Source organism: Ictidomys tridecemlineatus, chromosome 5, assembly GCF_052094955.1.
Source record: "Ictidomys tridecemlineatus isolate mIctTri1 chromosome 5, mIctTri1.hap1, whole genome shotgun sequence".
NCBI lineage: Eukaryota > Metazoa > Chordata > Mammalia > Rodentia > Sciuridae > Ictidomys > Ictidomys tridecemlineatus.
The window spans coordinates 101,364,012-101,386,611 of record NC_135481.1 but is presented as its reverse complement, the minus strand read 5'-3'; the positions used below and the strand labels follow the sequence as shown (position 1 = coordinate 101,386,611).

Here is a 22,600-nt window from a genome sequence, read left to right as displayed (position 1 = left end):
TGGACTTGGCATCCCACTGTCTGGGCTCCTCACTGAGTCTAACACTGACTGGATGCCCTTGGCCAGATGCTCACTTGGCACATGTGGCAAACTGATCACTCTTATATCTGTCCCCCAAGTTTTTTTTTTTTTAAAGAGAGAGAGAGAGAGAGAGAGAGAGAGAGAGAGAGAGAGAGAGAATTTTTTTAATATTTATTTTTTAGTATTCAGCGGACACAAAATTTTTGTTTGTATGTGGTGCTGAGGATCGAACCTGGGCCACATGCATGCCAGGCGAGCGAGCTACTGCTTGAGCCACATCTCCAGCCCAACTATCCCCAAAATTTTATGACACTGTTGGTGTGCTTTATAGGGATCTGTACTTTCCCAACCCTTTGCCTCTTTTATGAGCTCAATCCCTCATCTCCCAGCATCAGAGAATCAATCACGTGGTACCTCCTTACTCCCTGGGTGGGAATATGAACTGGATACTCTTGTGGATACTTCAGAAAGGTGTGTCAAAGGCACTATCAGAATACTTTGGTAACCTGTGTGCTGTATTCCTGACAAAAAGAGTTTGGTGTTTATTTTCTGTCATTTGCTTGAGCTGATGTGATGGGTGGTATAGCAGAAAGATCAAGAGCTTATGGTGAGAAGCAGGTTTGAATCTTGGCTTTTAGCACCGTATTACTTCAGTCAATCCATTTAACCTCTCTGGATTTCAGTGTTTGGATTTGTAAAATAGTAGTAACTTTATTAACTTCAGAGCATGAGGGGATTCAATGAAATCATATATGAAAAGTGTCTGTAAGAGTGCCTGGCACACAGCAGGTGTGCTTCTGGTGTTGGTGCACCATCCCAGCAAATCTCTCTCAAAACCCTAACTGGAAGTAGAAATGAACTGCTTGCTGTTTATAAACTCCATTGCTGCTCTGCCTCCTGCCCCGAGATTGCTAAACACAGCAGAGCATTTTAAACATAACACACAGCTTCTTTCCCGTATTAATCAGATGTGTTTTAACTAAAGCTTCATTCTTCCCATCTCAGCATGACACTGAGTAAAGCTGGATGGTGGGCTTTATAGCATCACAGTGAGCCACTCCTATACATTATGCTGCTTCTGTCTGAGGGAAAAAGAGAAAACCTGGCTTGTGGCTTTGGCAAAGTTATTAAGATAGTCAAGAAAATAGACCTATAAAGCATTGGCAGACCTGTGGAACTCAGACAAGTTTAAGATGCACAGTGGTGTCTTTAAAGACAGGCGGATCAGAGAATCATGAAATCCTAGTGCTGAGAAACTTTTGGAGAGATTGTCTCACCCAAAACTCTCATTGTACAAAGAAGAAAAAAAAAAATAGGAAGTTTCCTCCACTATAGGATTAAGGCAGGCAGGTGCACAAGTGCACTCACACTACATCCCACACAGGGAACTACAGGTAAAGAAAGAGAATAGGGAAAAAAAGATGACGATATCATTGAATGTCTAAAACTTAAAAAGATTAACACAATAAAAAGACATAATGTCACATCCAAAGTCCTAGAGTTGGTCAGAAAGAAAACTCAGAGAGTAAAATCTAGGACTCAGCACTCTATTGTCTCTATAAAAATTCTAGTTTTAAATTCAGGCGCCACAAAATCAACTCTACAGGTAGTGCATAATTATGTGTTCCTATCTCCTCTGTAACCTTCAAGTCCTGGAAAGTAAAACTATAAAAAATGACCTTAAAAGTAGTTCTCTATTTCTAGAGCTAAAGATTGTTGTCCTAAAAAAGACTTGATTCTTCCTAATATAAGCTAGATGAAAATTTTTAGTTTCTGGTGGATAGCGAACATAGAAATGTTTGAAATGTATACAATTCATTTACTACCAATGGGATCTAATTCTGAATTTCTCAATGGTCTCAGAATATTTCTTGGAGACCTCTCCATTTTTATTTCACAAAATCTCAGACATTCTAACTGGTTTGTTATAAGCTGTGATCCCTGGTTAAAATTTGCCTGGCATGAGTTTCTAGCTAAGGAGACACTTATCTTAAATCATAAGCTGACTGTCATAGGCTATCTTCTTCTAATGCACGAACAGGAAAATATTCATTAAAGTTTTTTCATCTATATTTCCCACAAAGAAGTAGCAGGTGAATGCAGCAGCCCCTGAAAGACAATATCTATCCACAGATAGAGAAATTGGAAGGCCAATTGATGCAGATTTTTAACCTCAATCTACCACCCAGCAACTTTGCACAAGGTACTCAAAGAGGGCAGCATTGTCACCAAAATATTTCTCATAACATATTTAACCTGTACATAGTGATTTACAAGGTGCAAAGCACAACTTGTTTAAGCTTCCATACAATTCTGTATATCTGCATGGTATTATTATCATTATTCCCAGTTTAAAGATGAAATTCAGTCTTAAATCAAGTGACTTGTCCAGGTTCACAAACCACAAAGATTAAGGTCAATTTTCTCCATTTGTAAATCCTGTGGTTAATTGGTCTCACCTCACTCAATACCACCCTTTCCATTAGAATTACATTATCATTCATCTTTTATCCTCATTAGCACAAATTCTCATAACTATTTATTTAGAAGTAACTGAATAATTCAGAAACTAATAAGTAAAAATATTCATTCTTTCACCAAAGAGTTAAAGACCTTGGAACTTATAATAACCAGAGGTTCATAATTCACAACATATTTCCTCAATCATATCACCTAAGCATCATGATTCTGTCATGAAGTAGACAAGCTGTCTCCTATTTATATTTTAAGATGAACTTTCATAAGATAAAAATCCAACAGAAAAAGAATAAAATTGACACTTTTTTAAAGGACATATTTTTTAACTACCCCCCCAAAAAAGTAAGCATTGGTACTTAATCTTTTTTTCTTTAGTTAAAAATGAAAAGTGAAAAAAGTTGGTGGTGTGTCTCTCAGGAAAGGAAAAGAAGAACCTTCAAATTCAAGTCCTACAGGGAAGTCAGGGGGAGGGCTGGGAGTCTGACTGAGAGGGCATCAGATCTAGGTAAGGAAGCCCCAGGCAAGGGACATGAGACTGTGTCTGCAGAGATCCTGTCTGTACAGACAGGATTCACCAACATGCACATGGAGGTCAGAACTCCATCACAGCACATGAACTGAGATAAAATAAACACAATTTTTAACCAAACCTACTGTTGCTGTTTTACCTAGATATATGTAAGTAGGATTTTTCTTCGTGAGGCATCATTTTATAATATCGAAAAATGCTTCCATAGTCACTGAGGTTTTATTTTACCATTCTAGAGGTTTAGAAGAAATTCACTGAATGGTACAGCTTTACTTCTGTCCCAGAGAAAAGGGATAATATAGTGTCTCCTCAAAATTCGTATGTTGAAGCCCTAAACTTTGGTGCCTCAGAATATGACTATATTTGGAGATAGGACTTTTAAGGAGATTATTAAAAGAGCCCTAATCCAATTGGATGTGTGTCCTGGGATACACAAATACATCAGGAATGCAAGAACACCGAGGAAAGAGAGAACATTAAGACCCAGTGGGAAATGGCCATCGGTAAACCAAGGAGACAGGTCTCCGAAGAAACCCAACCTGCTGACACCTTGATCTTGGACTTGCAGCCTTCAGACCTATGACTAAATCAATCTCTCCTATTTGAACCAACCAGCATGTGTTATTTTGTAACTGCAGCACTAGAAAAATAATACTGGGAGGGAAGTGGAAGTCCAAGGTTCATCTTCCCAGACTTGCCTCCCTCCTGGGTCATCCAGGGTCCTAGAAAGGCCAACTCTCCCAGATCTGATAAAGTAATTCACATGTAAAATGAAATATATTACCTCTTCCCAATTCAAAACTGGTATTAAAGGAATAAGGTTCTTACTTTCCAAGTCTCTCCATCAGCCAGTTTGGTGAGGAGTTTTATTCTCCCCTCTAAAGGAAATTGTTGATTCTCTTCTCCCCTCTCTTCCTGTGATATGGCAGTCCTCACATCAATCCTACACAACCACATGTTAAAAGTCCTAAAGAAATCTACACTAGGGTATTATAATCTTCCCATAAAGGTCTTTCAAGAACAAAATTATCTCCAGCCCCACCACTTGCCAGCAAATTTCAGAGGAAAACAATGCAGATAGAGGACAGAGAGAGAAGGAGAAACCAATTTAATTAATTCATTACCAAGGCCAAAGATATATAAATCTTATCACTTTATCTGTCAACCAACACTCTGAATTATTCAATGTACCAAATCCCCAGAAGGAAAGCAGAAAGAAAGTAGCTAGAAAGTAGCTGGCTGCCAAAAGAAAGTGCTCAAGAGATCAGAAAAGAACAAGCCCCATAGCTGGGAACACTTTGAGGTGGGTCACTATGACAAAGAATGAGACAGGGAATTTCTTCCAAGGACTACTGACTCCTGTGCATATGCATGACAACCACCACCACTTCTACCAAGATGGTGTGAGCTAGACTTCTGCCCACGCCCCCCTACTCCCAGACATGCACATACTCTGGGTTCTGAGCAAGAAGCCTTCCTCCAAATTTAGACCACATGTTTTACTTTTAAAGTAAGTTTTCCCAGAGTTCTACATCCTCATCTAGTTCCACGAAATGTCTAAGTCATCAGGAAGGTCTGTTATTTTGTGGAAGATAAAAGTAGAAGGTACATACAAAACCTTGAATCCTGGGAGAAATCTCCTTTTAAAATGGTAAATATTAAAGCATTTTTCAAGGCAAATGAAAACTGGAGTTCCAAAAGGGGAAAAAAGGAATGAGGAAAAACTCTACAAAATCCCTTTAGCAAAATGAAGGCTGGTAAGCAAATTTTACTATTTATGTGTTCTCTATCACTAAACTACTTAGCCCTTTGATAAACATGGAAATGTGGAAAGTATGGAAACAAAGAATAGATTTAAAGCAGATGATCAAAAATAATCTGAAGGGATATTTTGAATACCATGAGAATGTACATTCCATTTTATAAAGGAAATTTATATTTTATAGTTACATTAATTAACTTGACTTGGTATGTGGATCCCCACCCTCTCCTTGTACTTTTTAAAATACAGAAGCACTCATGCATGGCTCATAGTGACCCACATACTTCTAAAATGATTCCTAACAGAACACCCAATATCATATTTGGTTCTGGATCCTTTGCAGGTAGGAAGTGCTCAGTGTTGATTGATTGACAGTTGAAGACAGCATGAAGGGCTAGAGGACCTAAGTGAAGGGAATTCACAAAATTAAAAAAATAAAAAAAATTTAAAAAATAGTAATGGATTTCTGTTAGGAAGGAGGTTAATTACACCAGGCAGGTGTGATCTTTTTTCTCCCCAACTCACCAAGGAATTCAGCTTCCTCTAGGCTGTCCTGGGATAGACTTCAGGCAAATCTATAACATAATCAATTTTCTAAAGATCAGCACCAAGTGTGGGTAACAAAAAGGGTGAAATGCCAGCTGGAGATTTTTTTTTTAATATTTCTTCCACCTGTTTTACCATGGTGAATCTCATTATAGGGTGGGATGATGAGGAAGGTGACCGGTGGTGATCAGCAGCAGCTCTGAGGATTTTTGGCTTTTCAAGGAATTGAGCAACAGGAGACACAGTACTTTAAAAACCAAAGAAGGTTCTTGGATTGAAGGTTCTAGTTTTAGTTTTATATTGGAATGAAGGACAGACAATAGAAAGCATTGCTTTTGACTGAGTGAGGTTGGTGGTAAATCATCAGAAACAACCCTCAGCCTCCTGGTGCTGTGCCTCCTACCACCTCCACCAAGATTTTTCAAAACAATTGCTATTAACTAGGCCTTTGTCTTGGGCTAGGGGGGAGCAAGTGCACTCCAAGAAAGATGGAGAGGTGCATTAGCAAAGCTCTGTGGGGTCTCCTGGTCTTTTTAGTTAGATATGCAAAAGGTCACAGCTGGGATGTGGGAAGGCAGCCAGAGGTTGGGGCATCTTGTTAATTGCTGCTTGTCTTGATTTCAAGCTCAAAAACATTAATTAAATATGCAAGGAGCCTACTTAATATAGATGCATTCACTCTCCAAGCCCCAAATCAATGGGGTAGGACTTACTGAAAGAGGACACTGAAGAGTTGAATTCATGAGCTTACTTATCTTAGCCATGCCAGACTCTGGAGTTCACTGCATTCTGCAGCTCTGGTGGCTCTGAGGGCCCCTTCTGGGGGTATCTGGCCATTTGCTTAGTTTGTTCTCCTTTTCCATCACACTGAATCTCATCAGTTGCAGGTTAATGAGAAAGAAGACTGAAACCGAGTCAAAAAAGATTTAGAGGATGCTGAGCAACCAATCCTTAAAGAAATCAAGTAAGTGCTCAATCCCTTTAGGAGAGGTGGGAGGAGGCAGGGAGAGAGACTGACCCAGGAATCCCAGGGAAGTACTCTGCTGAAAATTCCATCACTTACTAGTAGCTGCCTTTAACTCTTTACATGCTGAACAGAACCCAGCAAGACCATGCCAGCCTATAACCTCTAACTAATGCATAATCTTCATCTCCCTGCTGATCATTTACACTAATTAGCAAAATTTAGCTAATTATCGCTGAGCGTTTCCGTGCTTAATTATGGCTATTAGTAATAGTCTGTCTGGCTTCCCCATCTCCCACATCTCTCTCTCTCTCTCTCTTTTTTTTTTTTCCCTAACCCTTCCCCAACCTGTTTCCCCCTTGGGACCCAAGTTTCCATTTCAATGAAATTGATTGGGACCTGTTTTTTTTTCCCCCTATGTTATTTACTTTATTTTATTCATTTATTCATTTTGAGAGAGACAGAGAAAGTCTATACCAGATCCAGCAGGAGTCTCAGAGAAAACAGTCACCAGATCAGCATCAAGCCTTTGAGTAGTCCCTCCTCCCCATCAAGCCATTCTACCAACCTTACAAGCTCTGAGCTGCTTGAAATAAAATTTAAAGAGAGAAAGAGTCACAGTGTGCATTGGCATTTTTTCTTAGTGTGCTTCTACTTCACACTACAGATATCACAGTGCAGAAGCTCACAGCTCAGAGACAGTGGAAAGAATCAACTTTGGAACAGGGTTTGCATGCTATAGGTCTTTAAAATAAAAGTAAGGCAGGGACCCCTAGTGTGGTTCCTACTGATGCTCTCTGAAGGGCTGCCCCTGCAGTCACCCTCTGTGCTTCCTATTCCCTTCATCATCAGAATGGAGTGCATAGTAAACAAATAAGGAAGCTCTTTTCCTAAGAACAGTTTACTACAGCAAGCTCCTACCTTTAACCGCAGACATTACCCTTTTAGAGGCAGCCTGCTCAGAGCTGAATATATTTTTAAGAACCACAGATCTCTTCCTTCCATAGCTATGCAGGAGCGTTGTTCAGAGCAAAACATTGCATACCTGTTTTGATTAGAGGAGACCATTCATTCTGCCTTAACTGAAAGATTATTGCCTAAGTGGTGGAATCAAAGTTACTATCATTTACACTTGGGTGAAGTATAAATGGACAGCCTTACACATATTGCTTCCTCTCTGGTAGCTAGCAATATTAGATGCCCAGTTTTAGTGATCCCTGCTTTCTCAACTAGTTGTGGACAAACATGAAGCTGCCAAATTGAACAATAATGGCCTCTGGTTATTAATTATATTTTCTGCCTTCTTATACTCAGCTACTCTCCCCTGAGCTTTACCACACAGACAACTTTACAGGGATTCAATCAACTTCAGGCTGAAGACTGAATGATGCCTGCTATCTGCTATTTCTCCACAACTAGCACTCAAATTAGACCAGAGAAAGGAACGGTGAAAGCAAGGTGAATGAATGATTCCTCAATGTGTAGCATAGGGTCTTGTCTGATAAGCTGTGTGTCATCAAAGGGGGTGAGGGCTGCAAAGGAGAGAGGGGTGTTTGTGCAGTTATGCTGGAGGGAGCTAAGGTGAGAAGAACCCTTCCGAGAAGACTGGGCAACGTGAGCCTTTAAGAGAAAGTGGAAATTTTCTTCCCTCGTGCACATGCGATGCTTTTTTATCATTCTAAATTCAATTTTGTATGCTTTTCCCACCCTTGACACTACTGAAAGACGAGTGGGTTAAGGAATTGGTATGCCCCATTAAAAGGATAAAGAGCAGAGAGACCCACCGTGCCCTCCTCGAAGGGAAACAGGGGAGCGATAGATAGAAATAGGCACTGAGTGATGCTTGCTGCCATGGAAATGGTGCTCGTGCTGAGAGTGAGACCCCGGCGAGGAAGAGGAGGAGGAGGAAGCTACATTAGAGGAACTCCACACAGAGCTGACGATACATCCCCAGAAGAGGGACCAGATTCCAAGCGTCCAGGCAGGCCGGCGGGGAGGGCTCCGTCTCGCGTGGATTCTCAGGTGCATGGTCAACGCACTGGACCACTACAGATGGGCAGTTTCAATTCCAGCCAGTGAAGAATAATGAAGTTCATGATGCCCAGGGGCCCATCATAGTGAGAGGAAGAGTTGCCCGATTTGGGGAAAAGGGAAACAATAAGAGGTTTCAAGAAAACTGATGATGAATCAGTTAAAAAAATAAAAAGATAAAAGACAAAGCCCCCTTTCCCGGAGCTAAAATTTAGGATGCCAGAGTCCGCCCAGGTAAAGCAAACCTCCTAGGGAGCCCCCGCATGCCACACATGTCAGGGGAGGACAGGCGAGGCTTCCTCCTGTTCTCTGGGCACCTTGGGTCTGATGACTTAACTGCACACTCCGAGAAGCCACACGGCAAAGGTGGAAACGAAGAAAAGGACGAAGCGGCAGGCGACCCAAGTAGATTCAAGCTAGTTTATCCCAACATCCAAGGAGTTTGAACATTTTTTTTTCCTCTTTCGACTTCCATCAGATGCAATGCAGAACCGCCAGGCAAAAGGGGGCTGCAGGTGGAAGAGTTCTCCTGTTCCTGAGAGTCTCAGCGGCGGAAGGGCGCGGAGGCAGTTAACCCTGCGCTTTCTGGAGGAGCGCCACGGAGCAGCCGCCTGCTTCCAGGGTTCCCAACTGGATGAAAAGAAGACAGCAGCAGCAGCAGCAGCCAGAGGAAGAGAACAAGAAGGACTGGAGGGAAAGAAGAGCGCGGAGCAGCCACCCAAACCAATGAGGCACAAGGCGGAGGGAGGTGGGTGGGCGAAATCAGGACAAGCGCTAGAGGAGGTGCCCTGCAGGCGACAGAGGTGGCCGAAAGGCGGGCGGGCTCCTGCAAAGTGCGCGGAACAAGGAGGCACAGGTGAAGTGAAGCGAGGAGTTGGGGAGCCAAATTCACAAATGGGCAAGTCATATGCAAATAGCGCACTCCTGAGAGCAAATCAGTGCAGCCCGAGCGCTCTGCCGAGGGACTGGCTGGCTCGGAGGAGGGAGGGGCCCGAGCGACCCGGAATCCCGGCCCTCCCCATTCAAGTACACGCTCGTACACGCCCGCTAGCCTCCCGCGCACCTCTGCACGCCCTTCTCTCACTCTGTTCCCGCCCGGTTGTGTGTGTGTGTGTGTGGGGGGGTGTGTGCGCGCGCCCTCCTTCACAAGTGTGAGTGAGATCCACAAGACTGACACTGCATCTTCCTTTATCACCCTTCCCCTGCTCCTCTGCCAGGCACTTGCAACCAAACTCACTCGGTATAAGGCGCCTTTTACAATTTTAGAAGAAAAATTCAGGCAGCGGCTAATGCCGAAGTGGCCCCAAACGGAAGTAAAAATAATCCCCTTAAGTCATCACGACCGCCTAGCTGCTGCAGGCTACTGGGGCGCAGGCTGGCTCCTCCCCGCCTGGCAGCCAGCTGGGGCAGGCACTTTTCTAGCGTGAGTCTCTGGACCAAGATACTCAAGGTCCCACCTGCAGGTTGAGAGGAGGGAATCTGGTGTCCCGGTTCTCAAAATGAAGGTGATGGCGTAGCCCTAGCCCAAGGACTCCAGAGTGAAGGGGTCAGAGACTGGGGACCCTTTGATACAAGAAGTCGACTTTCACCCAGATGGACAGGAAGCTCTTGGAATTCAGGACTTGGTGAGCGCTGGAGCTGGGAATGCTTGTCAAAGAACTTCAGGAGAGGCGAGGGTCCTAGGTCTTCGGGTGGAAGAGGGATGACTGGTCTGTCCTGAATGTGTCACGGATGTACTGCCCCACGTGGTTGAATTATCTCCAGGCGCTGGGCACCAAATAGAGCACGGTGTCTGCATCAAGGCTGAACCTGCAGAGTCCCAGTGGCAGCGTTTGTGCTGGCCATCTGTGATTCCAGGATGGAGCAATGATATTCTGGACCAGGTGGCTTTCACCTCTCCACAAGGCATGCCGAGTGAGAGAAGCAAACCGAAGGACAGCCCTGCCTGGACTGGCGCTTTTCCACTTGGTCCTTGCTAGCTTTGACTTTCACTTAAGCACTCATCTTGATTCAAAGTTCATTAAGTTTACAGGGAGGTAGGGATGTAGGCTGAGGAATTGATAATTGCTAGATACATCATATCCACTATATTTAGGTGGCATCTTTAAAAAGATGCTTATAGCACCTATTATATATTCCTGTTCTCTTTTCACCTCCCTCCCATGATAAAGAACAGGAATTAAGGCAATCTTATGCATCTTGGGACACCCCACAGAGATGTTAAGGAAGTAGCTTGATATCTCGCCAATACATCAAGATACCAAAATCTACAGGTGATTTGTCCTCAAGGTCAAAAATCAAGTCCATTTCAGAATTTATGGTAGTGTCTTGGCAGGCTGGTTCTGAAGTTGGTGTTCTCCTAAATCTTCATCCTGCCCACATAAATGCTGCACTGTCATCCTAACTGCCCTGGCTCTCAGCTCTAGAGTGATTCAGGATGCACAGGGAGGTGTCCCTCTGACAAGGTCTCTCATGTCTGTGGGTGGAGACTTACACACTCAATGTCTTAAATAAGCAACACATATTCAGTAACATCACAGCAAGGTGGGGGTGGTATATGGACATTCAAATGTAAGTTTCCTCCTCTTTAAAGTGTGGATAATTCCTCCCTCCTTAGGTGGTTGGAGATTTTTAAATGAGATCATATATATATATATATATATATATATATATATATATATGAGAGAGAGAGAGAGAGCGCCATACACACACAATATATATATAGAGAGAGAGATAGATAGATAGATAGATATAGATAGATATAGATATATAGCTATATCTGGCATAGCACCTGACAAATAAAAACAGTACTCTTTATTCATTAGGAAAATAACTTGAAGCTTCAAGAAGGTTAAGAAGACGTTTAGGGTCTTATACTGTTATTGGTAAAGTCATTAAAAAAAAAAAACTTTAATATACTAAACATTCTTTTTTAAGGCACATTACAGTTCCTATTCAACTCAACTGCTTTTTGATTTAGCGCCCCCAAAGGGTTCCCACTGCACTTGGAACTTGCTCTGATTCTATGTCATGGCCTTAAAGAGACCTACATGGCAGGCTAACTGCCTAACTCTGCAGCTCCATCTTCCCCCAGACTAGATCCTCTAGTCGCCCAGACCTTCTTTCTGCTGATTCAATGTACCTAGCTCTTTTCCAGCCCAAGGCCTTTATGGTATTGCTGGTCCATCTCATCTGGAAAGTTTTTCCCCCCCTATTTTCATGTGATCAGTGCATTTCAAATGCCACCTTCTCAGAGGTCCTCTCTGGCCCTCAGTGCAATTAGCCACTGCCATTCCAGAAGGGCATTCTGCCCCTTTACTCTGTTTAGTTTCCTTCACGGCATCACAACATTCTGAAATTGTTTTACCTGGATATTTATTCAGGGTCTATCTCCTTTAAAAGATGGCAAAAAGTATGTTAAGTGAAATCAGCCAGACTCAGAGAGACAGGGTCATACATTTTCTCTCCTGTGTGGAAGCTAGGGAGAAAACAAGGAAAACAAAGGATTTCTTAGAAATAGAAGGAAGACCAAAAAGGTGAAGGAGGGGACTGGAGAGGTACTGTGGATTGTGATTGATGTAATTATGTTTTCTGCTTGTACAAATATGTTACCATGAAACCCAATGTTCTGGGTAGGTATTACATACAAATTAAAAAAAAATGATGGTAATCTCCCTGATGGCTGAGCCTTTTTCTCACTCTTCCCTACATCCTCTGTGTGGCGGACAGTGGGTAGCACATAGTAGGAGCTTAATGAATGAATAAATCCAAAGAACTAATTGCCAACCTCATAGTCACATGTTCTTAAACTGTTTCATGGACCCATTTATCTGCCTTTAGTGACACTGATCCCCAGTGGCAAGCTCTCCAAAATTGATATGCAGGACACCTACCTACTTGATGCTTTTCTTCTTTACTAAATTGGAGTGGGCGTTGGAGATTCTGTTTTGACTTCATCCCACGGAAGCATGGGAAGCTTAGAGGCCCTTCCAATTAATTCTCTGCTAAATAATAAAGTGAAAATAAATCCTTAATGCAGTATAAAATCTGCAAATGCTGCTGGTGTGTCACAGTTGGAACTATTCATTTTACTTGTCATACTTATAATTTATTTACTTACTTTCCACAAAATGTCAAAAGAAGTAGGTGTGAGTTCCGGAAAGTCAGATTCCAAGTGTGGACACAGCTGAATACTGAGACCAATCAGAGGACAAATACAAAACTGGTTTATTTTCCTTTTTCCACTCTGAAAAAACTAAACCCATAATTATCCTGATAAACTGCATGTCTTATTAATATTTTCATATGCCCTCTGTCCCTCCCTCTATTCAACACATTCCTATTTAGAGTTCATTTCTAACTCCCGTTCTTCTCAGGTCTATTAGAGTTTACATTCAGCTGACATTTTAAATATATTTTTTCCAGATTTTTATCTCCAGTGATACCTCCTAAACACTGCCTGCAGCTAGAATTGTAGCAGAAGGATTGTCTTCACCCATCAGAAACTGCCCTCAGTCCTCCTGAGTTCTCTTCTCTAGTGGGACCCTTCAGTGACAACACTTGGGGATCAAGTGCGCAGCTACAGGATAAAGATGAGTGTCCACTTTTAAAATAGAAGAGAAGCAGATTTAGAAACGTTATGCTCTGCACAGATTTAGTTGGAAAAGCATAAATAATTTCACAGGAACATGCAGGCTGTGCCCCACTTGAACAAACCCCTATGAAATCCAAACCAGACTCTTTGAAACCTTCAATTTCTGAATAGAATGCAGATTGTAACAACTCACATAGCTGGGTCGACTAGGTCAATAACTGGGTTTCTCTGTTACTTCAGACTTTAGAATTTGGCATCAGAGACTTCCTTTTTTCCTCTTTTAATCTCCCTATTTTCTCCTCTGGGGAGACTATCCCAAGGTAAAGTATGAGAATCTTTACCCTCTGCTTCTTTGCCTTGTTTTGTTCTCTGCCTCAGCTATAAAGTAGCCTAAAGAATCTTGGCTTCTAAAATAAGCCTCGTGATGCACTTAAGTGTGTCAGGCGTCAGGAACCTAATGCAAAGACTCCCTGTCCGTCATCTCTCACAAAACATTCTATCTCTGCACATGGCTCTTCTCACTTGGACAGGCACTGACTTGCCACTTTGCTGTCAGCAGGAGATACCTGTCAAGTTCATCATTGCAGACACATCTAATAGGACTGCACAGACCCAGGAAGGACAGAAAGCCTGGGATGTTCTGTTCACCTAAGCCCTTAGATGAGGACCCTCTTTCCAAAATTAAAGATTAGAAATATAGAAATCCTTACTTTCTCTTTCGATGCAGGGATCCAAAAGGCAATTTAGGGGGAGACGATAAAAAAACACACACACACAGAACAACTAAACTCTCATAATGTGGAATGAAATAAACTCCTGAAAAAATACAGGTGACTGTTAACACGACTATAAATATATCCATGAGTTCCAGTGACACCATAAAACAGTCAAACTTTGCTTTATTATATGTCAGTAGATTTATTTATAGCCACATAATTCATCCTTCTCCTCATTTATTTAAGAAAGCCGTCTTACAAAAAAGAAGATTTTGATTATATTTTCCATTGGGGGATATAAAAGAGAAGCTTGATTCTTCTAAACTTTATTCCTACATGGATTTGATTTGTTTAAGAAAGGGACAATGTCATCTGTGTATTGTTTTGTAGTTTAGAGAATGCATATATTGCTTCTCTTTCTTTAACTTATCCTTCTTATAAACATCCATAGTTATTCCCTTGTCCTCCTTGTGGCTGAAATAGGAATATCAGCAGTTTGAATATTAAGAAAAATCTCTGCAGGAGATTTTCCAAATCTTTTGAGTTTGATCAGTTGGGTTGGGATATTTATTGCGTTAGAATTTTTATACATTTCTTCAAGGACAAGAAAAATGTGAAATGTTCCTTAATCAGGTTCCTTTGAAGTCCAAGGTAAATTATTTTAATACAGAAGTGTTTTTTTTTTTCTTTCACTCAAAGACAGGGCTCAATTAGTTCCTCATAGAGATTTACACCCCTGTTAGTCTCTACTAAGCTTAATATTGGATATCAGATATCTAAACTATCCATCCTCAGGACCATGACAAATTTCTATTCAGTTTTGAAGAGTCAAATAAAATGGATTATTGTTATATAATAATATAAAGAATAATTGCATTTATATATTTATAGGATAACTTATCTAATTGAGGATTTAAAGAACATGTCAAGGGCACATAATGATTTAGATCTTGGATTCTGGTGCTCTACTGCCTAGGTTCAAATCCTGATTCCACTAGTTCCTTTGTACTTTAGCTTTCTCATTATAACAAAAATAACCATGCTGTCTATCTAGAAGGGTTTTTATTTTTGTCAGGATTTAAACAACTATCACATGCAAAGTGCACATAAATAGTGCCTGAAATATAATAAATAAATGTGAGTAATAATTATTGTAATTATTATGTTATCATTATGATTATCCTTTTTTCCCAGATGACTTATTTAAAGTTATCCCTGCAGATGGTATTCTCTTCTTATTTACACAGATATCCGGGAGAATGATTAGCTCCCTCAGCAATTCCAAAGCAGAGCATGGAAAAGCTACCCACCTCACTGGATTCTCTTTGCTCATCTTCTACGGGAGATGGAACAGCTTCCTCTTATTCTCATCACAAGTATCCTTCAATCCAATGTCAAAACAAAAGCAATTGGTTCCAGAACCAGAAAATGCCAACTACCAAAACCCAGCATTGTTTTATAATTGCTTTTCAGAGTAGAGTGGAACTCTCAGGATCCCAGTCTGCTTTGGGATCTGGAAAGGCCTGCTGGTTACTTCTCCTTTCTATCTCTTCGTTTTCTCTCTTTCTTGTCTTAAAAAAATAGATTCTAAGGATTAGCCTTCCCTCCTGGAAGATGCCTTCCACATCCTTAATAATTTCCATTGGCTTTTTAGGATTCCAACATTTTTTAAACAGTTTTTTAAAATACTTTTTTAATATTTATTTTTTAGTTGTAGTTGGACACAGTATCTTTATTTTATATATTTTTATGTGGTGCTGAGGATCGAACCCAGGGCCCCGCACATGCTAGGCAAGCGCTCTACCACTGAGCCACAATTCCAGCCCCCAAACGGTTTTTTAAAGTTATCAAGAATATACCTCTGAATTAGTACTGAAGAAAAGCCTCAGCCCCTGCCCTTCTCTTGGGTGCATTTAATTCACTCTCTCTATGAACAGTCTATTTAGGCTTACTGTGGGCAAGACACTGGGTGAATTCCAGGAGACCAAGTGATGAAAAAGAGATTTCAGGCCTTAGGAAATAAATGTTCTAGTGGAGGAAAACTCCATTTAACCTACCCCAAACAAACCATAAATTCCATCCATATATACAACTTCCCAGAAACAATATGTGCTAGAATAAAGTTTGTTTTTTTTTTAAAGCACACAGAATAGAGATAGAATTAATCTGCCAGAGGAAAGGAAGGAATGCACAGACAAAATGACATATGAGTTGAGTGTCAGAGGACTGGAGTTCAAATCCTGGGTCCACAGCTCCCTGGCTGTATGGTCTTGGGCAACTTACCTTCAACTCTGAGTATGTTTCTTCAAGAGTGTGATAATGAATAGTACTTAAATCATGGGATGGTTTTGAGGATACAATAGAAAAGTATATTTGAAAAGAAGACTAATCTATTGATGTTCACTATGACTGTGAACCAGGCCTTGAATACTTCCAAATAGGGAAAGAGAAACATATCCACTTTCCTTTTTGCACTTGACTTGAGTGTGAGAGCATGAAAAGATTAAGAAAGGGTCAATGTTTACTTTCAGTGCAAAAGAAAAATTTCATGCAATAAAGGAAAACAAGGAAAGACAAGGTAGAGAAAGAGTAAGGAAAGTGAGGAGAAGAGTCGGGGGAAGTGCTTCATAAGTTGAAAGCCATTCTTTATTTCTAATGCATGCTAAATTAATTTAAAAATTAAATTATGGCATACCTAGGAGTTTACTTTTGCTTCATTTATTCCACATAGTTGTATTTAAGATACTAAAATACCTATTGGATCCAATTTCACAAGACTTGTTTAATTGTAGAAATAACCTAATTCAAGCTTTCGCCATTCAACTTTCTACCTCACTCACTATCCATGAAGTGTATATACTCTAAGATAGAGGGACAGAGGTCTAAAATTATCATTTTCTCCTTGATAACAATCATATGGTCTTAAATTCACCTAACAGAGAAATCTTGAATGGGAGAGGAATTAATGTTCTCAAATAGAAAGTACTAAGTATTATCTAAGCAATTTCAGATATGTTTGCAAGATGGGTAATAAGGGCATTTCTCATTGGTACTAAGGATTTAACACTTTTCAAAACTGATGGTCAAGTCACGGGGTGCTGACATGTGAGTTTATATCAAAAGTAGGAACAACAGGCTGGTATTCAGAATAGACGATGAAACAACATTAAGATAACATTTTAGATTGATGATATCCATGTCTGTAAAATCTACCACCTCAAATCTGGACAAGCAGAATTAGTTGGTCTTTTCTGTCTTACTAAACACTGTTCTCTTAACACTTGTCACATTCTGTTCTCATTGGTTTGTTTATATCTGGGGGCCCCCTACATGATTGATAGAGAAATTATATAGAGAGCCAGGATCTGTTCCTAAGGCCAGACAACTAGAGCTCAAATTCACTATTCTTTGGCTGTGTGACCTGGGACAAGTTGCCTACTCTCTTCTCACAGACAAGATGCATATGATAATATCCTGCATCTTAAACTTATGACCAGCACCAGGACCAAAAGACATATTAAATGGGAGGTTTGTGGAATAGTCTTGGGATGTATTTAATAGATTTTGGAGAGGACATTTCTTCTATACCTAGAAGTAGGAGGGGGACTTCAAAATATGCAAGCATTACTTTAAGAAGAAGAATTTTCCAACATTTGGAGCCTGTACAAAATCAGAAGGGATGACTTGCAAGGCAGTGAGCTCTCTGTCACAGGAAATGTTCAAGCAGTAGATTCCAATTGTAATGCAATCTGCTGTCATGTATTTAAAAAAAATAAAATCAATTAAAAAAAACCCTCTGAAGTGAGAATAGGGTATATAACTTCTAAATTTCTTTATAAATTTAAGATTATGTGATTAATTAAATTTTCTTTTGAAATTTCTCTTTTTCTTTTACTTTTACATTTACTCAAATGCTCTCTCTTTGGCTTATTTTGAAGTCCAAACACAAATCCTGGGTGTTGCAAAGATTATAACCTGCCCCCATTTATTGAAACTTCATGCACTGTGGCTAGAGAACTTAGACTTCTGTAAAATTAAAATTAAGCATTATTGCACTAGAACTTCATTTTTCATTACTGCATGCAGTACAAGTTATCTCTAGACATATTAACAATTTCACATTTCTATTTAAATACCAAAAGTCTTTTTTTCCTACTAGCAACACCTACACAACTGCTGTTCTTGTGATCTAAGAGGGCAGTTTTCATTGGTGAAGAGTTCATTTCTATGGGAAGAATATGATGGCTTGCTTACCCTATTGTCCCCTACCACTCTACAGGAAATCCTAGTGGATTAAAAATAAATTAAAATGAATCACTTTAAATAAATACATGTAGCTTGAGTATCCTGGGACAGAAAGCGAACTTCTTTGCTCTTGCTAAACAGCACAAGGCTATCCCTCCCCAGTTGCTAATACAGACAAGAAGTAGAACTACCATACTCTGAAATCAATATTTGAAGTAATATATTTGGCAAATGATAACCAAAAGAAAAAATTATATGGAAATGTTATTATCAAACAAAATGAACCTTTCTACAAAACATCATTACATCCTCAAGAAAACAATCAGTCTAGGAGATACAACAGTACTGGATCTGTATGCAACCAATAATACAGCCTCCAGATATATAAAATCCAAAATGATAGATTGAAAAGAGAAAAGACAAAGCCATGATAAAAAAAAATCCTAAAATATATGCTCCCTTGGAATTTTGGTACTTTGATCACTGCTCATTTTCTAGGATGTAGAATAATGCTTAACACATTAAGTGTGTATTAAAATTTGTTGAACAAATTTATTCTAGTCTCTTTAAAACTAATAAGTTGGAAATTAAGTAACAAGGCCATAACTGTTTTAAATAGCATAAATAGTGGATAGAAAACTTGCAGTCCCATCCTTTCAAGGACCCATGGAACATAAGGCAAAAAGGACAAATACTGAGCAATCAATAATTGCATTTGAGATCATCTGCCTACAATGAGTACCAGCTTAAGTCAGTTACAAAAAAAAAATCCCACAAAATTTGTAATCAAAAAACTAAATGACAACTAATGAAATGAGATGCTATCTTTCTCTTGAATATAAATTCATATGTGCTTATAAAATAATTCTGTGCCCTTAATTATCAGTCTCAGTATACAATGGAATATTATAGTGATATTTCTGGAAAGGATCCTAGAACCTAATTATTCTCTCATTCTCTTCTTTTGTTTTCCTGTAACTATGTTCCTCACAGGTTCCTCTCAATACATGCAAAACTACTTGCTCTATAATGAAATGAAACAATGACAAGCAAATGATGGTTATCTAACAGTGTTAGCTGTTAGATAGTAATTAGTTTACCAATCTCTTGTGCTGCCTTGTATCATATTTAAAGTAGAAAAATGATTTCATATAGCTGGGCGCAGTGGCACATGCCTATAATCCCAGCAAGTTGGAAGGCTGAGACAGGAGGATTGCCAGTTCAGAGCCAACCTCAGCAATGGCAAGGTGCTAAACAACTCAGTGAGACCCTGTCTCTAAATAAAACACAAAATAAAATAGGACTGTGGAAATTAAGTGGCACAGTGATTGAGTGCCCCTGAGTTCAATCCCTGGTACCCACCCCCCCCAAAAAATAAAGGTTTCATATAGACAACTTTCATTTGCATATATTAAAATGAAATGATACCCAAAGCATTTGCGTGAGATATTAGTATTTATTACATGACACTTCAGCAATTTATAATGTAGAAATTATAAAAGCCTTGTCTTCACTAACTGAAAATAAGAAATGCAACAGAGGGTTACGTCAAATTAGTGGATAATACATAATACATTCCATCTTCAGATACCTTGCTGCTGTTCATAGAATTGTTAGAATCTTAGGAGATACAAATAAAAAGGTTTACTCTTGCCTTCCTGTTATAAATGAAGCCAAAGTTCTGTTTTTCTCAGAAGTTTCTCCTTTCCTTTTGGAGGTCACAGTGATTCCTCCAAACATTTACACTATCCTTGTTGCTATTTGATAAATAGAAAAGATGTCTATTTCCTGAGATTTCTAGTTTTCACTCCCCAAACCATGATCCTGACAAAACCAATTATAATTTTAAAATGTACTGCCCAACCTGGGAACTGAAATGCCAAGAAAACACATCTCGTGTTCTTTGAGTTTTTATCCTCTGAAAGTGAAAATCCTAGAAACAATATCCCATAAGAGGACTCTGATATGATCAGTACCATCCATAACAATGATGAGCATGAACGCTTACCTTTCAACCACAAGAGAAAGTCACAGAAGGAGGAGAAGAAAAACACATGCATATAAGACTTAGAGCCAGAGAGAATCAGAGGGCTTTGGAAAAGTTAGACCATAAGAAAAATCATAACTTTGTTCCTTTAAACCACATTTTGAACTAATAAAGAAGATCCTCCTTTATGCAGGATTTCTAGTGGTTTAATATAGAGTGGTCAGAAAACACATTCACATTCTAGTTTAGAAATGAAAACACCTGGATTTCAGTCCTTGCATCTATTAGTTGTCAGACCAGAGGCAACTCACTTAACTATAGGCTATCTCAGAGAGTCTCAAATTTTCAAATTTTTGATGTTTATCGTAGAAACCGAAGCTAAAGAACTGCATGACTTTGGAATAATAATACCTTTAGGAGTACCTGTACCTCCTGTTTATTTCCCCACCACACCTTCTCTCCTGCCTGGCTTGACCAATCACCCACCTGTTGATTTCAAGCAAATGAATATTTATGACAAAGTATTTACGGTGGATTCCCAAGGAATCAAAAAGAGTTCACAGGGGAAGGACGGAAGAGGAAGGGGAGAGCAAAAGTTTCTGGCAATAAATGTCTTAGCCCAATTCAGGCTCATAGGGAGCCTTTTCATCCCAGGGAGCATGGAGTGGGAGTGAAGCATCACAGAGGGAGTCATTGTGCCTGATAGATGTAATTTCCTAAAATGTATACCTTGCTACTGTGCAGAAGATGAGTGGAGAGAAAGGTCAGTGCCTCCCAGGCAAGAAGGACAAAAGGACAGTGTACTACTGGGTGGTGCTGTACATTCCTGGTAGGTCTGAAACATCACTAACTCCCAGGCTTACACATGAGTAGGCAAATTAAACAGCCTTAGGAATAAGGACATCCAGCAATTTTCTAATCCTCCTCTTGAACGAGTCTCTTCTTTAGCTGTGGCTGGTATACTAGGGAGCTGGGGGTGGGGCATGGAATGGCTGTTCCTTTGGGAGTTACTCAGCAGGTGGTGGTTACTAAATGTGACACTGGGGGAGCAATAAATAATAAATAAACACACAAAAAAGAACTATAAGAAAGTCTTGGCCTTTTCTTCTCAACCCCCACTCTCCCACCACAGTTAAAGAAAAATCAGGAATAGCAGAAATAGCCACCCCCAACTGCCCCCACCCCACTTACCAGATGTGGAAGAGGCTTGTGGTTGTTTGATTTACATCACGAGAAGATGATTACATGCATGGCCCAAAGGAAAACACAAATGAAGAGGATTTATAAGTTATTAAAATCTCTTGTCCCCAAATTCACTACATCACCCAGGAAGTACTCTTGACCAGTGCCCTTGATGACGAGTCCAGAGTAACTCTATTAGAAGATAGGGTTGTTAAAGATGTAACTGAGGTTAAATGAGATCATGAGAGCAGGGCCCTAATTCAACAGAAATGGTGTCCTTATAAGAAGAGGAAGAGATAAGAGGAGGATTCAGGCACAGGAAAAAAATAAATAAATAAATACATAAAGGACATGTGAGGAGTGGATGTGTTCTTAGGGAGAAGTGGCAGTCACCTGTGAGTAAAGAACAGAAGACACCTCAGGAGAAACCTAACCTTCTAGCTCCTTCTCTAGTCTCGGGCTTCTAGTCTCCAAACTTTGAATCCAGGTTTTTGAGCCATCTAATACGTGTATTTTTGTAATTACAGTCCAACCAAGTGAATACAGGGTTGGTAATAATAATGCATTTTGTGAAATTAGAGATATTCAGATCCAAAAAGAAGTCTAAGAGCTCATGTGGCCCAAGGGTTCTTAGCTTGGAGCTCAAGGAACTGCTAAAAGGCAGGCTGCCTCTTTGTACCCCCCTTGGGGATGTCATTTACATTGAGGTCTATGGGTATTGTGCCCCTTGGAGTTGTGGAGTGCATAACTTCTATGCCCTGAAAATAGTCTGTGAAACTTCTCCCTAAGGACACATCCAACTTCATCTTTAAATGTACTTTTTCCTGAAAAGAAGATCCAAATGTTTTGAGATTATGAAAGAGGTTTGTGACCCCCCTAGACGTTTAAGAACCATTTATAATTTCAAATCCCTCATTTCATAGATGAAACTGAATGTAAACTGAATCCTAGAAAGGAATATTGCCCCTAAATGCATGAAAAACACCATCAAAAATAAGATCTGAATTTCTTACCTATTATTAATAGATATCAAACTGTGTTTTCATAGGAATTCAGCATTGTAGCTGAGCTCAGCTTGGACAGAGACATTTTTCATTTTTTCCAAAGTGTATTGACATATACATTTTAGCATCGTCATTTAGATATTTTGGTTGGTCATTTTTTTTTTTGTGATGAGACACTTAGTATATGTAATATACTAAGTATATGTAATATACTAAGGATTACAGGATGGAGTTAATCAGAGATTACACTAGTTGGGCACCGTGGCACACACTAATCCCCCCGACTAGGGAGGTTGAGGCAGGAGGATAGTGAGTTCAAAGCCAGCCTCAACAAAAGAAAGGCACTAAGCAACTCAATGAGATCCTATCTCTAAATAAAATACAAAATAAGACTGGGGATGTGGCTCAGTGGCTGAGTGCCCTGAGTTCAATCCCTGGTACACCCACCCGCCAAACAAAAGAGAGAGAGGATCCACTAAAAGATGCTATTTAAGGCTCTAAATTGTAGCTTCTAAATTTCTAGAGATGTTAATGTAAAGTC

At 39.9% G+C, this 22,600-nt stretch overlaps 1 protein-coding gene across 43 annotated transcripts in view; it reads right to left on the bottom strand.

Moving 5' to 3' along the window:
• The window catches only part of Nrxn3 (neurexin 3), a 1,549,271-nt gene that overhangs the window by 507,636 nt on the left and 1,019,035 nt on the right, over nt 1-22,600 (bottom strand). For 2 of the 43 annotated variants that reach the window (XM_005321286.4, XM_040274641.2), the window contains exon 1: nt 8,085-9,231. The exons of 37 other annotated variants lie outside the window; for them this stretch is intronic. In XM_005321286.4, the coding sequence (XP_005321343.1) occupies nt 8,085-8,328 (244 nt within the window). In that variant the 5' untranslated portion in view covers nt 8,329-9,231. Of the gene's footprint in view, nt 1-8,084; nt 9,232-22,600 lie in introns of those variants that run through there. 4 more of the 43 variants (XM_040274640.2, XM_005321285.4, XM_005321283.4 and 1 more) reach the window with 3 other exon arrangements.